Below are 17,500 nucleotides of genomic sequence, written 5' to 3' on the forward strand. Positions count from 1 at the left end.
TAGCCTAACATTTTTCAAGTTTAAATCTTTTCTGACCTTTTCTGTCTCTGACCAGAGGCACTAATCGACAGTTTTATTGCACTGACATCGAATTCACGTGATAATTCCTCTTTTAAACTCTCAGCCAATTGAATTATTGGAGGGTAGGTGCCGTAAAGGTAGCAACAGAGGAGGGCAGCAATCTCCTCAGCAGTAAGGAGGTCACCACCGGTCAACACAACACTGAAAGGGAACTACCAGTGTGTGGAATTGATACTTACCCAAAAGTGTGGGAGGGAGGGAGGGAAAAGCAAGCAAGCAAGCTAGCAGAGCAAATTCCAGCAAAAGCACATGGCAATGCCCCTGCAAACCTCCCTGGACCCTCCAACCTGATCCTGGAGAAATGGCAACATTGGCTTGATTTTAACTTTACCTAAATTTCATTTAGCCTCATTAAGCCTTGAATCACTAGTTACCCTTCAATCTTCTAATCAAAATTAAGTCGCTGTCTAACACACTAACTTCCACAACAACAATGCCTCTTGCATCCAACCAAGACTGAATAGAAAAACCATCCTTACTTGATTGTAAAAAGGGTCGTCTATTTTAACATTCAGAGTGTCGACTACAATCTCTCCACCTTGCTTTGTGCAATAAACCAGCAGGCGTGCAGTGGGAGCCATGCCTGATGCTGATTGGATCATAAATGAAACTTTTGTGTTGCCAGACGAAAAAACATAAGTGCCTGTTGTCACTAATATTCCTCGTGCCAACACCTACAATACATTATAAGAAAAAATAAAAATATTACTTCAGTAAAGCAGGACAATTTTAATTTTTGCAACATTGTCCAGACATCTTGTATCTTCCATTTTTTCCGCTCAATTTCAATACACTACAAATGGGACAATCTCAAGATGCTCAGCTTTTACAATGTACCTTGCACTCAGCATTTCTAACTTTACTTCACTGTTAAGACGTTGATTGTGTGTTGGCAATAAAACAGCACTTACTCAAGGGAAGGAGATAGATCAAAAGATGCGCACTTAAATTGTGTAACATTCAAAAATTAACCCAAGCAACAAAGAAAATAAATGTGCAAAAAACACGACTACATGTAAATGGTGCAGGAAATACAGACTTCTCAAGGTAAGCCACTCCAAGGCACCAAAGACATTGATCTACTGCCTTATATTTAAATAAAAAAAAACTGACAATAAGATCCAATGAGAAAACATACCATGTATTTTAGCTCAGAGAGAACAAAGTTGGATTCCACTTGCAAGGCAATGTTGGCACCAGCCTAAACAAACAATTCCATGCATTGGTCAACACAAAATACCAATGAACCTATAATGATTATGAAAAATGATTTAAATGATAATCAAAATGATAATCACAGCAACAACAAAAAATTATTATTATACAGATGATAGTCTATGACAGATGTCATACATTGTAGACTATGTCTATGATGGTCCATTCACCCTTCATTGCAGAAATTCAGAACAAAGGAATGCTAAAGCTGCCATTACACGTTGAAACTTTTAGCTGAAACTTGTGTGCAACGGCGCTGCGAAACAAGTTTCATGGTCGGTGTTGGGAAACTTTTTCGAACTTCCGTTGCGAGACAAGTTTTACGAAAAGTAGAACCGCTTTCTACTTCTGCAACGGCTCACAACGGTGGAAGCGGTGAAAAAACAAGAGTTTCACCGTGAACACCACCTCGTGAAGCTGATCTCCTTCAGTCTTGTCACGCTTCGCTGCGTAAGCCAATCAGAAACCAGAACAAGTCAGCCATGATTCATGGTAACAACATTTTGAGACCAGTTTCAACGTTCCCAAATTAACAAGATTCGACATTTCATGTTACATGGTGCAATGCCTGCTGAAACTTGTTTCACAGCACCATTGCACAGAAGTTTCGGCTAAAAGTTTCAACGTGTAACGGCGGCTTAAGAATGTGGTCAAATTTTGCTAAAAACTGGCTATACCTTATGAGAAAAAGCCACTGACCACCTCCACCAAGAATAGTCTGCGGGTTCGCTTTTGCTCGCCCACAATTATTAATTTTGCAAATTATTATTAACTATTAATAATTAATAGTTGTTTATAATTACTAATATTTTTGCAAAGTTAATTATTACTATTATTATTATTATTATTATTATTATTATTATTATTATTATTATTATTATTATTATATTCTGGCGACTAAAAATTTCCTTTGGCAACTAAAACAAAAGTTGGTTGCTAAATGGTCAGTAACTGAAAAATTTTACTTTTGAAAGACCATACATAAAATAGCAAGTTTGGAACATTTTATGGTGTCTTTTTATGGTCTATAAGAGTACAGTGTATAGATCATAGATCTACTAATTAATTTGTTTTTTACAATAACATGGAAAAAGTACGAGCAGAATTGGATTTACATTCATTTTCCGTTACATTTTTTTTTTTTTGTCTGTACTCCTATAGAGAATAGCTGTACTCCTATAGAGAATAGCTACAAGCCAATCAGCGTGCGGGAATTTTGACAGTTACTGTAAAATAGTACATGTACATGCATCTGCAGCAACAAAGCCCAGGGAAAAGTTGTAAAATACCTTGACTGAAGGTGTGGTAGTTGATAACTGTAGATAGGAACCGCTTGGGGAATATGACTTAGAGGCTGTAAAATAAGCTCTTGACTCAGAATATACTGCCTAAAAAGGAATTAAAAGTAATTTGATAAATTAACTAAGTAGTTAAAAAAATATATACTTCAAATAATAAATTACAGTATTTTTACAAAAACACCCACTCTCTAACATTCATCGAGGCTCCTCGGGACACTTCAAGCCTTGGTATTCTATACAGCCAGAGCTTATAATTGGTACTCTGTGGTTTCTGTAGCATGATGCCGCAACTTAAAAGTAATACGTGCATTATGGAAGAGCCCCTGCCTCTTCTATTTACATGTACTTTACTACTCTACATGTACTACAGCCTGTATTTACTTTTACAATAATTTACACTACTGCCACTTTTTTGTGGACATCATTTTTCCTTTGCATTTACTTTAATTATTTGATGTACACCAACTATCCGTCTCATAGCAAATATATTATTAACAAAAGAATGATAATAATATTAATAATAATAATAATAATAATAACAACTTTAAGTCTTTATTTCCTCACAAGATAAAAAATACATTTCTCATGTCACAATATTTGAGCAAAAAGTACATATATTTAAGTTATTTACCATTAAAATACACTCACATACACTGCAGCTAAATTGTATTTAAAAATTAGGCGATTAACGTAAGAGTTCTTGAATCTATCTGTATTAACTTTCGGATACTGACTTGTTTGATTCCTTAAATTGTGAGTCGATACTTTCTTCTTGGGTAATAGTCCCCTTAGAGGGTGTCGGTCTATGCCAGATACCTTGCAACTATGCATAGGATTACAGTGTATTACCTGTCCACCTCCTAAACGAGGGTTTTAGTTAAAACTCCCATTATTTTAGCCAGTACCTACACCTCTATTCAGAGAGGCAACAAGAAGTAAAGTTTCTTGTTTGAGGAAGCACCATGATAATGTGGTTTTACACAATGTACAAAAGCAACCTGTAACTTTTAATCACCTACCCTCCAACACACGAAACCATTACTGACAGTAAATCAACTGCACCTCTTCATAACCACATGGATACCCACCGTTAACCCTATGTAATCTGCAGACAAAGGAACATCTCTAGAAATGATAATACTTCCATCATCTGAAGGAGTGAAAGTTTCCACTGTGCCTTGACGATCTCTCCAGTTGTACTTTGTTGTAACTTTGACCTCCATTGATTTCAGTTTGTCTGGACTGTGTGCCTCCCCATTGGGCTTTACAACTTGAAGCTTGAAAGAAAATTAATTAGACAGTGTGAAAAGCAGGCTGCAGACTCCAAAATCTCCAAAACCTCTAATGAGAGAATTTTTGTTAATGCATCACAGGTGCATTACTTGTTGAGCTACTCCAGAATAGCATCAATTGATTAAAAACTAATGTTTCAGTATGTTTTACTTTCAAAATACTTACCAAAACCTTGAAGGGTAATCCTGGTTTGAAGTAATCAGGATTGAATCTTGGAAATTTCAGCACCACATCTGTCTGGTAGAAAGAAACCCTTCCCTGGCCAGTAGCAACTTTGCCAGTGAGGTCCTCATGAAAAGTAGCATTAACATTAATGCTGTAGTGATACTGATACAGATATTTTGCATCATTGAAATATGAGAATGCCTTTTTGAACAGTTCAAGGATATGGTTCTTGTCAAAAGAAAAAGACCCTACACCTTCACCATCAACCTACAAATCAAACATACCAACAATAAAATTCAGCAATTTATTATTAACAAATGATTCTATTATACTATTAATATGTATATATATACATAATAATTAAAGTGACATACCCACTGGATGGTCATGAAAAAAGTTTTGGTGACCTGGCTGAGCTTTAAACCAGAGCTCTTTTTGATAGGTAAAGGACGGTCAAGCCTAAGTAGCCCAGCTGTACAATGTAGCAGGTAGCCAAATTTCCATATTAAGAAGTAACTAGTAATAGTACCGTTTAAAAGTAAGTTGACAGTCTCTTTCCAATTGCAATCCTCGACTTTATGCTCAAAACTCAGGACTTGCGAGAATCAAGTATCAAGGATTGAGGCCCAGGAATCAAGAATCGAGCCTAGGATAGTCTCGCAAGGCCTAGAAAATAATGAGCTTGATGCTTAACTGATTCCTCCTACCAATACGTGAAGCAACACAAAGATTGAAGTGCACAGAGTACACTGTGAAGGAGTATTGCTACTGGGGGGCCCAGTACTCAACTGGGTGGAATGCTAGTCCATTGCAAGGATACCCTGACACCAGTTTGTTGCTGCAACCCATTTGATACTCCTCAGTGAAGAGACATAATGGTGTGCAACGTTTCTTGTCTCAAGCAACAACATAAACAATTCCGCACCCAACCATGCATGCCTTACATCATCTACCCTCCAATCTTCCAACTAAAAGTCTGATGTCAACACTACATCGGCATGCCCCTTATTATATAAATTTACCCAGCCTCTGTACTCTAATTATCACTACTGTCGACTCCCGACAACTCAAACCTTCAAGGGAAATTGAAAAAGGTTCGAGTTATCGGGAGTTCAAGTTATCGAGGGTAAAATTATAGAAAGTGACCTGAAAGTAAAGGAAAATTGGTTTGAGTTAGTGCAAGGTTTGAGTTAGCGAGAGTTCAAGGTATCAGGAGTCCACTGTATTTCAAAATGCTCTTGACTTATTACAAATCAAATCGTCCATAAAATGAATTTACAAATATACTCAATTATTATAAAATCAGTTGAAAATAATGTATTTATTGAACTATTATTTTGTACTCACAGGAATGTCTTTGGCCAGTGTGGGCTTCTTATTCCAGCCATACCAGTTGAAGTACAATTGAACATTTGCTCTCCCTTTAGCTCCCTTGCCATAAGTGTACCTTGAGGAAAAACACCTTACTTCAATACCAGTTACGGGGCCAAGGATAGACTTTCTCAAAGTCACTTGCTTCTCTCTATTGAATGGACCTGAGCTCTCACTCACTCGCGCTCCACGCTCACTCGCTCAAGCTCTGACAATTGTGCTTCACGCTCTCTAAGCTTGACTCTCTAAGCTCTCGCTCACTCCGGCGCTCGCTCGCTCGCTCAAGCTCTGATGATCACCCTTCACGCTCTCTAAGCTCAACTTGGAAGCAAGTCTAAGTCAAGGACAATGATATTAAACAAAATCATTCCTTTATAAACTAAGAAATCATTTGGAAAATCCATGTTCTTACTAAGAGGTCATGGAAAAAAACACCTTACTTCAATACTACTGAGTCAAGGACAAAAATAAGAAACAAAAAATTAATGATTTCCTAATAAAGGAAACATGTTGAAAATCCTTGTTCTTAGAGGTCCAAAAAGGAGCACTCTTGAAAGCAAGGTCCTTAACACTCAGGTCCTAAGTTGGGAGGTTGCCCGAAGAGGCTCCAGGAAAGGTCCTTTTTAATGCCAGGGCCTCAATGTAGGTACAGCTGTACTTGCATCCTTATGGAAGTACCAAAAAAGGGAAGGCAATACTTTCCTTGATGGGTCTTGACCAGAAAGATGAGAAATGTTAGAAATTATATACACTGTATTAGCAGTGAAATATGAGAATGATGTGCTCTTTAGTTAATTGTGACACTTTTGATTTGGAAAAAAGAAATCCAAGTTCTCCCTTGAACTGGAGTTGAACCTATACACTGTATGACCAAGTCTAATAATTTATTGTAGTTCATACGCTCTATCATTGAACTACAAAAGACTTGTGGAAGCTACGCCATTAAACTAGGTTCATGGGACAAACATCCTGCATACTCAGCTAGGATTTCACTACTAACCTGACATTTACTTTGCCAAAGAGACGATTTTCTTTTTCAGTTACATAAGGAGGCAGTTCCACTTTAACTTCAAATTTAGGAAGAACTGCAAATTAAAGCACAAAATAAACAATAAATTTGAACCATTTGAAAGTATTCATTCTGCAGGTCCATACATTAATTACACATGACAGCGAAGCGAGAAGAAAACTATTTGAAATTTTTTTTTGTCATTCACCAGGGCCCAGTTGTTCAAAGCCCGATTAAGCTAATCCTGGGTTAATGTTAACTATAACTTGAGTTTAATTACTAATCAACAGCGATTTTTCCAAAATATTTTTGTCCCTCAGTTTTAACTTAGACTTTCCTTTACCATTAGCTTAAAATAAACTTTCAAAAGCATGTTTAACGAGCAAGCTGAAAACCTCGGTTAACCTTTTATCCTGGATTAGTGTTAATCGGCTTTCGAACAACCTGGCCCAGTACTATAATTCAAAGTGTCAGAATTTTAGCGAGAAAATGGGAAATTGGGCATACAGGCACATGTCTACCATAAAATTTCTCAAAGACCCGGTGGATTTTTGTTTGCATTGACTTGTTTCAAAAAGTGGATGTCCACAGAGGATAACGGGAAATCCTTAGAACTGGCTTCATTAATTAGCATATAGAGAAATATAAACTAAAATAATTTGTTGATAAAAAAATTATATCCACTCTTTTGGCAATACCGGGCACAAATGCATGTACATGTATAGAAATTAAACGAAAAAGTTCAAGGTAAGGTGGTATGACACTGGCAGGAGAAAAAATGTGTTTGTCACTGTTTGTTTACGACACATCGAAGTTTGGAAGTTTCCTGTGAAAGCAAGAATAATTTATTTGTTTAAGCCTTCAAACAGAAAAGTTTGCCATGGTATCGCGGTACCTTGATCGCACAAACCGATCTCCAAGCTTGAAGGTGAAAGTCGGTGAAAGAAAGGTTTGGGAAGGCCTGCACTTAAGTTCTACCTCATGTCAGCTACTTTTCCACTTGGTCTTCCGACCAATCTAGTTTCTTGTGCACTTATATAATTTACATGTATAGCAGGCTAACTATCATCTAGAGGATCTAATATTGATTTTAAAAAAAGGAGGCCATAGATTTAACTGTCACATGTTACAAATTCTGCATTATTTCTGCATTATGTCATGGCCTTGCTACACTTTGATTATTGTTGTGGGATCTCAAGGTTTTCCTCCTCTTGATTATTTCAGATTATTGTCTATATTCTGAAGAGAACACGTCAGGCAATTTGAAAGAAGTTTCCTTGGCCTCGGCAATGTTTTACCCAGGCATGAACTGAATGTTTGTGATGCATGCAGATGAGTTTTTTTTTTTTTTTTCAAAAATCTATCCTTACATGTACCTTCAATTGACAGGCTATTGACCAATCAAAATGCTTTGTTCCTTTTGAATGAATCATGGGCTTTAGGCAAAATCTCTGGACTCAGCCGCAGGCACTTCCTTCCCTTCCCCCCCCCCCCCCCGCCTCCCCTCACAACACCCCAATTCTTTTTGCTCCTTATCCCCATAAGCTATTGTTCGCTTCTTGCACTAATTGCTTGAAAAGGAAATGACCACAATGCAAGCTACCAATGTGTAGTGTACATGAAGCTGGACATCAATTCGATGTGCAACTTCCAGTCAAACATTAGATTTAACAATCTAGCAAAGAGTTATCCGATCCATATGCAATGAAAAATTTATTAATTAATAAAAAAATTTATGTTTGCATATTTGATACCATAAGGCTTCACTTCAATGACTTGTTCCTCTTTCTGATCCTGTGAAAGAAAAGCCATTTTTGTTTCAACAAACTCAAACAGAAAACAGTGTCACTTTATTGCAGTTAAGGACGGTGCCTACTTTAATTGTTGCTGCGCATACGTTCTGCGCATTTCGAGATACTTGGGTTTCCTATCATGGGTGGTGCCTGCTAATACAGGAATATTTTTGCGCGGTTTAAAACTATGCGGAGAAAGCAGAACTTAGCAAATGCTTTTGGTATCTTGAAAGAAAATTGGGGGTAACCATGCATTTTTCAGAGATAATTAAGCTTCAGTTTAGGAAAAAATCCCATACATTGACTCATATTTTGGCGCTTTTTAGAGATATTATTGCTTAATTATCTCTGAAAAATGCGTGGCTACCCCCAATTGTCGTTTTGGATTCCAATAAGCCTTCCTAAGATCTGCTTTTCCCGCATAGTCATAAACCCCACAAAAGTACTTTGATATTAGTAGGCACCATCCTTAAATACAAGTTAGTAAGTCTTCATAAAATATTAATTCAATAATAATACAGTTAATTTATAATGACATGTCAATAAAAAGGTAGATCTATCAGCTTCATTGTTACTGATTCACATAAATACTTGTTACAGTGCATGACAATTGTATTATCATTTGAGATATTTATTAATAACAATTGGCTTTAATACATAATAAGTTAATTGATTAAAATAATTAGATACATAATTATATGCATTTACATAAAATTAATGACTATAATCTATGAAAGGCAATAATTATAATTATTACCATTAATAAATCGTATAGTGAGCTGTCATTAATTTTATAATGATTTATAGCATTTGTGATAAGCTCATTATTGCAGGTCTAATTTATTGTACCTTTGCTGCCAAAACAGAAATCTTCCAGTTCCCTTCGACTGGCTGAGAGGAGAGGGGAAATTCTCTTTTGATTACGCCTGCATTACAAAAAAAGTATTAAATTCAAACTCATGACATCATTATTTGAATGTTTCTGCTAAATTTTGTTTGTGAACTTGATATTAACTTTTTTACACGGAATGCCAGCAGGGCAGGCCATGTCTAGGTTTGGGTCGGGTATCTTTTTTTTCTTCGTCGTAACCACAAACGTGCACATTAATTTATGCATTAAAATATGTCCTCCCCTAGTAGGGATGTATTGTTCTGATTGTCTTCAACAAACGCAGGCCAATCAAAATCTATTATTCGGGCACATATATCACGAGAGAGGGGACCCACTCATCCCTTCCTGTGTGACGTCAAATCATTATTTGATTTATTCATTAAACCTTGATTAAATTCTACCCTCTCTCAGAAGGGATTTATTGTTCTGATTGTCTTGAACAAAAACAGCCCAATCAAAATCTATTATCGGCGCGTATATCACGAGGGAGGGGACCCACATATCTCTACCTGTGTGACGTCAAAGCAAGTCATCATTTCGAAAAGTTGTTTTTGTTCAATGGTGGCCACATGTATGAATTTAAGACTCTGATCTGCCGTTTTCAGAGAGAAAACAAACCTTTTTCAAGCGGTAAATCGAAATTTATGATAACTTCTAGGTAGTACTCGACCGTTGAAACAGTAGAAATTGGGAGAGTTCACAGCGAAGAAACTCCGCTTTCAAAAACAGATCGAATAATCAACGCGAAGGATTAGAGCTAGAGGAGGCCAGACCAGTTCAGCAGGGTCATGACGTTATTGCAGAGTTATTTCTGGTATGATTCCTAGTAACACAATGATAAGTACATGTATCACGCAATACATCTGAATAAAACCATTCAGACAATTATTTCAATTGCCAAGGGAGGATAGTTTTTAAATATCTGCGAAACAAATAATGGGGAATAATTATTGGGGCTACATAATTTAAAGCATAATTTAAAGCCATTAGCCGGGCATCTTGTTTATTCTTACAAATGTGAGTTTCTACATGTGTATGTATCTACAATGTACAGTAAATTATAACTGAACAGAACTGTGCATTTGGGGTCAAATGCCAATTATTATAATTGCAGTTTTTAAATTTTCAAGTTGAGAAAATCTCTATGAATAATGGGTCAAAAACTGATGGTTTCATTTGTTATGCCATGACTTATTTAAGCATAAAAACAGCACATTTACAAATGGCTCCATTTGAAAATTTATCGTATCCCTTAGCGTGTTAGTATGAAACTGTTTTGAAATTAGAAGTGGCTACAAACCTGACTGGCTGTTGAGATTGACCCAGTGAGCCATTTTGTTGCCGTTAGGGTCCTAATAACAAAAAAAAATCCTCTGAAAAGACATAACTCTGGACAATCTGTAGATATAAATACTCAAACCTTCTGGCAAAACATGTACTTGTCCTGGATGACTGAATATCACTTAACTTGTTGAACCAAAAATTTAGAACCCTTTCCTCTCAATCGGCTCCCTCAAGATATATGAATAAAAGGCGCTGCCCAAATGAGTTCTCATTTTGGTATTGTAAACATTACCAAATATTAAAGCCAACTGGGAATTTTTCAATTTAATACTTAAATGCTAAGTAAAACCATACTTTTTAGACCTCACACCAGGAAAGCAGCCCAATAACCCAGTCTTGTGCATTACATGTTTAATTAATTTAATTTATACTGTAATATATTTAGTACTCCGTGCAACATACCAATAATTATTGAATGGATACTTGAATCATGAATAAGTCTTACTAGTATATTCATTACTACTACTAACCATTAAATAAATATAATTTTGTAATTTCTTTAACACAAGCACCACTTACCAAAATGTCTACTGTCATCTGATTTAGAAAAAGAAAGCAAAATTAATAAAATTTATTAGACAGAGAAATCAGTTTTGCTGGCCATTAATTAATCAAAGTCAGCTGATAAAAACAACAATTACTCTAAGAATACAGTGTACATGATTATTTTGTTACTACCATGAAAGAGAACGGTGAGACAGCTTACAAAAATAAAAAGCACTGTAGTTAGCGTGAGGTAAGATTACAGTGTAGGTGCTTGCCTCGTCTAGAATATGGTGTATAAGAAGGGGTGTAGTGTAGATCTCGATGAAGGGAAACGGAATTCAGCATCACCATTTACAGTACTTGGTGCCACAATCACAAAATGGCAACCGTATTACACTTGAACAAGACTGGTTTTCTTAAGGATGCTAAAAATAGCATTCCAGAGCTTCTAAATTTGAACCTTTTCTAGGGGACCATGCCTCCAGACTCCCCCCACCAGATGCTGGCCCCTTCAGTGCTCAAAACACCTTGTTTCCCATCTCCTGAAAGTCTGGCTACATCACTGATAGTAATTTGTCATGAATTTAATTAAACACAACTGTACAAAATAATGTTGTAAAACTCTAACTTATATAATTATAATCAGTATTAAACTCACATTGCCAGTGTAAATTTTTAGGTCTGGGTGCACTCCAAAGATTCGCATTAGAACTGCAAGAAACAATCACACAGTCAAATGTTATTTATGGTGATGAACAGCAATGATTTGCTTGTTTTCATTGTGAGTCCATTGTCGTCAGCAGAATAATAATGGGACCTTAAGCAACCACGACGATGAGTCGAGACGGCGACGACCGGAAGTCTTCCAACGCACGCAGCAGCTTCTGCACACGTCATACAGTAGATGTCGTCCACATGGTGTTGAGGACGTGAAAACAACCGATTTGCCGTCTTCGAGTGAACGTAAGTATAAAAATTGATTTTTCTCATCTTTGTGTCCATTTTATCATGTCTTATAATAACACTTGCTCAAAGGAAACTTATATTCTGCTTTTTACCGAAAGCTGGACGCAAATATATCCGTCAAGTTAGACAACTGAGAGCTGAATTGCTTGATGGCGGCGGGAAAGAATCTGTGAGTGTTTTAGTTTGCCTTCAATGCTTATGACTGTATAAATATTTGTCCAGAGGGACTATTTCAGTAAAACTAAGATTAGATTTTTACCCAAGCATTCTATCCTGGGTGCCCAGGCATACAAATTAGGGCAGAAGTCACAGCTTAAAACGAGCTTAAAAGAGCATGGACACTTTCCCTGGTTCTCAGGATTCTTCGATTCAAACTCTTCTGATAGAAGAAGGAATTTTTCTTCGTTAATGGTATTGTGCTCAAGACTGAGAGCAACTTTCGTATTTCTTAAAATGACGCCATTTACAACTTTCAGAGCTTCAAGGTCGGGAGCTTGCTAAAACATTTGTTATTTGAGTAATTGTTTTTCGCGCCATTCGGCGTCCTCAACCCAGCTTGCTTAAACATTTGTTTATCCCACCGTGAACGGCGTCCTCGGCCCAGATCCTATTCAGTCACGCTCGTCGTTGTCCACAGACTCGTCGAGACTGCTTAAGGTCCCTAATCATGACACGTCGACAGTACATGTACATACAGTACACTTTGTCAGTTTCTGCACACATGAGGATTGTACTTCAGTCAGTTGTCACCATAATTTAATGATTGACATCAGTAAAACACAGAAAAACTAAAGGTTAGCTGCAGGGTTCTGAAGTTTAGGGTTTGCATAATATTGAAAGGTGCAGAAAATATTATACTATTAAAACATACCAGTCTGTCCTGGTTTGTACACAGCCTTATCTGTTTGTATATATATTGTGAAGCCCTTCTGCACAAAGCGGAGATACTTAGTCTTAGAAAATGTAGCACCACCAGTCCCATTTACAGACAAAAGGTATCCCAGAGATGAGAATGCCACACCATGTGGAATCTGAAAATAAAGAAGAAAAACAAGTCATTTACAGGATATATCTTTTGTTTTAACATCTGAATTGATTTAATATAAAGAGAACGATTCTTAAGATCTGAAGTTTTGAGTGATCACTGATGCCCTTTGTTTGAAATGTTGATCAGCTCTTAAGCCTAGTCAATCTCTTTGCAGCAGTCAAATTGCAGCTAGTTCACAAATCAGTATGTTGATTAAACCAAACATTCATTTCTACTCCTCCACCAACACAGCACCAGAGTTTCTTTAGAAACTAACCCCTCATCTATTGATTACACTGACAATAGTCAAGTATAAGAAATATTTATCAAAAGGAATGGAAGTCAATGTATGATATAATAATTACTTCTGGGTATAACTGTTGTAGGTTAAAATGAATCCCAGGTTAAAATGATTTCAACCTAGGTTGATTTGTATTTTCCTTTGTTTTAGATGTAAAATACCCAACCTTAACAAAGAAAAATACAAATCAACCTAGGTTGAAATCATTTTAACCTAGATTCATTTTAACCTACAACATAACCACAGCGTACACACATTGTTCGGTTCACAAATCACCGGCACCCTTCTTACATGCATGAATCTCACCACAATATATAACTGTGTTGTGGTTAGCCATAAATTATACCTGAGTGTACACTGTGCAGTCCCACATGGTGTAGATAAACATACACACTGTACAAATATAATTAAAAATTATATAGACTCAAGACCACAGGACAGCACAAATGACAATAAGTTTTGGTGTATCAGGTGCATCGATCACAAACATCTTGCCAAGATCACACTTGTCTTGGCAAGATCGTGCTGGGATGCATGCCATAAAGGTCTTTTTGCTGTCAGGATACTGATGACCTTTCTGGACAACAATAAGAGCAAACTACATGTAAAAATTGACGGATTCTGGTAGTACATGTACATGTGTACATGTAGTAGTTAGTAGTATAGTAGTAGTCAAATGACCCCATAATAAAAGAGACCTCTGTACAATTGTAATGAAATAAGGGCAATAAGTCTGAAACAGGGAGAAATAAAGAATATACAGGTTTAAAAATATTATTGTCAAACCAAAAACAAACACTGAATATGATTCACAGGCAATTAAGTCATATAATTCAATTGACAGATGTAGTAGTTACCTGTAATGTTAACTCATCTGTGGTTCCTGAAAATAGATCATTTTAAATAATAAGCCTGGGTCTACCGATTGCTGGTATACAAAAAATAAATAATTTCATTAAGCAAGTCTTGAATGCAAGACATGCACAAGCTGTTTCAGATTAATATTACACTGTAGATAAAGTGTCCAAACTTAATACACATTTGATAAGTTAATTACATGCAGTTAACACATGCATGATACTATAATTCTTGTTTTGTACATGTACCTAAAGAGTGCACAGGATTTTATGGTGTGCTACGGTGGTACAGCCGTATGCTATGAGTTATTATCCTAATGACATCATACACGTAGGCCTTTTTTTTTTTTGATCAGGTATAAATGATGTTGTAATGAGCTACATGTAAGAATCATATTAGTCGCAATTATTTTAATAAAGTTGAATTCAGATTCTTACCAGGACTAAACACGCCACTTTGACCCAAGATTATCTCTTTCTTCATTCTGTCCATAATGCCACACTCAATGTTTACTGATGAACTAAGTGCACTGCTCAATGTCACTCGCAGTTTGTATGGCTGCCCCGGTCTGAATACACTGGGAGCCACAATGAAGTATGTGCTACAAATAAAGAAGTAGCAGATGTGAGTAACATTCCTTTTTATTAGCTCAGTTACTGTAGTGTGTGTGGTGTGTACAGTACAGGTGTATGGTAAATTTTGTGGGCCGTATTTCAATGTATGGCCTGCTTAATTTGACAGTTTCCTGTCCAGCACACCCAAATAACCTCAAAAATATTTATAATAAATATCTTACTAGCCATGTTTTCTTGGTCCGTACTGTAAATTATGGATCCTCATTTTTTCCCGTTGATTTATGGCCCACACACTTTGCAATTGGGCCAAAAATCAATGTGGAAAAACTTGGTCTGGAACTTACAGAACAGACCTCAAACTTAGTTTATCCGACTTTATTGAAGGCAAGAGGTTGCGTGTTATTGGTAACCGCTGTAAAGTATTTAAAATAATTATTATGCATTGTTTCACTTAATAAGAAAATCCAATTTTTGCTCACTAAGGGAACCCACACCCCCCTCCCCAAAAACTGAGGAAGAAAGGATACATTTAGGGCCCAAATGAAAAGCACATGCAAAATTTGAAGCAAATCTATTTTGTGACCAATTTGGGTTGGATCTGAGGGAGACATTCACTTAACAATTAACAGTTTCTAATTTCAAATAATTATTGACCTTTGCACAAGCAACTCTCATCAATGGTGTAAATAACCCAACTGAAAAATATTATCTTAAGTACAGTGTATTAGCATTCATTGTAAGTTGAAAAGTTGTTGTATGGTACAACTTTTGTCATGATATTAACTGCAGCTTCCAAGCAATTACAAATAAATTTATATGAACATTTTGAATTGATAACACCTGCTTGAAGCTTTTGAATATTAATAACATACGGCAGAGCTCAATGCATGTGATGGACAAGAATAATCATGAATAATTTAAAGCAACTCACATACAGTACTGTTAGATTTTTACCTAGTATTAGGAAGCATTAAGACAGTCTTTTGAAACAAAATAACCTCAACAAATATGTTTTGTAACATTTTGCTAAAAATTTTACAAGAGAATGTAAGCTATGTTACATGCATATTTACAGTAGAAGTATTTTATGCGTGCTTGTCAGGTGTCTCTAGGGACTAGTAGGGTATTTAAGGTTTTGTAAGTTATGCAAGAACCACTTGAGGCAATCTCTGTCAACTTTGCTTTTGAAGTTTTTTCTTTACATGTATTTACTGCTGCATTTTCATGTGTGTTTACGATCTTGTACACTCGCTGTATCCTGTATCAATAAACAAGATGCCAGCTCCTAATGTTGTGTTTTGTGATTATTAAGACTAGTTACAACATATTCAGTGTGATTAGAGTATAACAACAACAACAACAAACAATTAAGCATAATGGGAAATGGATGAAATGAAAAAAAGATTAATTCGATTATTTACCTAGTACAGTGAAACCTCTCCTTACGGACACCTCTTTAATATGAACACCTCTCTATTACGGACAGTTCACTTGGTCCCTGAGAGACCGACATCCATATAAAGCCTACACGTACTTGTCTAAAACGGACACCTCTATAATACGGACATTTATTCCTGTCCCCTTAGTGTCCGTAATAAAAAGGTTCGACTGTATTGGGAAGCACCAAGTCTTTTGCAAAAAGGTATGCTCAACAACAACAAACAAGCATAATTGAAAATGGAGGAAATGAAAAAAAGATTAATGGACAAACAACAGAAGGAAAACAAAAGAAATATAAAAGGTTGTGATCTACTTGTAATCGAACCTGAACTCCACAGTGAGTACCAGAAATTAAACCATACACCTTAAACCTTAGTAAGGACGGCACCTCATTTGTTACTGCGCATAGTCAGTGTACGTTCTGCGCATCTCGAGATCGAAAACACGAATTAAGACTATTTTAGAGCGGTTAACGCAGACCTTGGAAAGGGCTGTTGGAATCCACATGGCATAACCACGCATTTTCAGAGATAATTGTGCTTCAATTTGAAAAAGAGTCCAAAAGATTGCTCTGTATTTAATTTTTGTTGCTCAAGATTATGTCTGAGAAATGCATGCTCTGATTTGAGAAATAATTGACAGATGGGATGGAGCCAACGTACCCTTACAATATATTTAAGCTTAAATTTGCAAAACAATCCTCTTGACAAACGCGTTATCATTCATCTTCAATGTTTGCAATTAATAATAGATGTTATATTATCCACAAGTTGTAAACTTTATAAGTGTTGAGGAAGCTTACTTGTTTACTTCGCCAGCAGCTGCAGCAAGAGACACAGCAGTCAAGCACATCGCACTAATAACGACCAACATGGTTGCTCAAACTTTTTCGTGTCAGTGGTCTGAACTGGATCTGAAAAGCAAATACGAACTTAAAATTAAGAAAAACAGTTATTTCAAACAACAGTTTAACTTCTTCCTCGGAACTGGAGCGTTCGATGCTTGTAAACGAACGGACGTAAAAGGATGCTTGTAAACGCTAGTTTGAGGAGCAAAATTCTGGTTGAACGGTGTACGAGAAAGTTTGCGAGCGATTTGTTAAAATTTAAGCAGCAAACCAAATAGCAACCAGGACTCGATCTTACCTATCTCCTTTCGATAGACTCGATCGCCTGCGAAGCAAATAAGTACATGGAAAACGTTCGATCAGCTCGAAGGACAAATGAGCCTTAATTGAACTCGACCCCTTACGAGTTTTAGATTGTTTTTAGATGCAAATCGCGCCAGCTTATATGATGTCTTTGCTAAATCGCTAGGGTGGGGAGGGGGTGGGGAGAAACCCTAAATTTGCCGTTTTGCTAATTGCTATTTCCTTTAATTTTC

General features: G+C 36.5%; 1 protein-coding gene across 2 annotated transcripts in view; it reads right to left on the minus strand.

The window, feature by feature from the left end:
- LOC146473412 (CD109 antigen-like) overlaps positions 1-17,500 on the minus strand; it is a 45,649-nt gene that overhangs the window by 27,854 nt on the left and 295 nt on the right. The window contains exons 1-17 of one of the 2 annotated variants that reach the window (XM_085118077.1): positions 17,263-17,398; positions 16,920-17,030; positions 14,540-14,703; positions 14,102-14,127; positions 12,788-12,947; positions 11,609-11,661; positions 10,984-11,001; positions 10,421-10,472; positions 9,078-9,154; positions 8,190-8,229; positions 6,427-6,511; positions 5,403-5,502; positions 4,056-4,322; positions 3,686-3,874; positions 2,586-2,684; positions 1,220-1,282; positions 561-755 (exon numbers count right to left, since the gene is read on the minus strand). In XM_085118077.1, coding sequence (XP_084974203.1) covers positions 561-755; positions 1,220-1,282; positions 2,586-2,684; positions 3,686-3,874; positions 4,056-4,322; positions 5,403-5,502; positions 6,427-6,511; positions 8,190-8,229; positions 9,078-9,154; positions 10,421-10,472; positions 10,984-11,001; positions 11,609-11,661; positions 12,788-12,947; positions 14,102-14,127; positions 14,540-14,703; positions 16,920-16,990 — 1,659 coding nt within the window. In that variant the 5' untranslated portion in view covers positions 16,991-17,030; positions 17,263-17,398. Of the gene's footprint in view, positions 1-560; positions 756-1,219; positions 1,283-2,585; positions 2,685-3,685; positions 3,875-4,055; positions 4,323-5,402; positions 5,503-6,426; positions 6,512-8,189; positions 8,230-9,077; positions 9,155-10,420; positions 10,473-10,983; positions 11,002-11,608; positions 11,662-12,787; positions 12,948-14,101; positions 14,128-14,539; positions 14,704-16,919; positions 17,031-17,262; positions 17,399-17,500 lie in introns of those variants that run through there. The other variant, XM_085118078.1, reaches the window with a different exon arrangement.

Source organism: Pavona decussata, unplaced genomic scaffold (genome assembly GCF_977016875.1).
Source record: "Pavona decussata unplaced genomic scaffold, jaPavDecu1.1 SCAFFOLD_93, whole genome shotgun sequence".
Taxonomy (NCBI): Eukaryota; Metazoa; Cnidaria; class Anthozoa; order Scleractinia; family Agariciidae; genus Pavona; species Pavona decussata.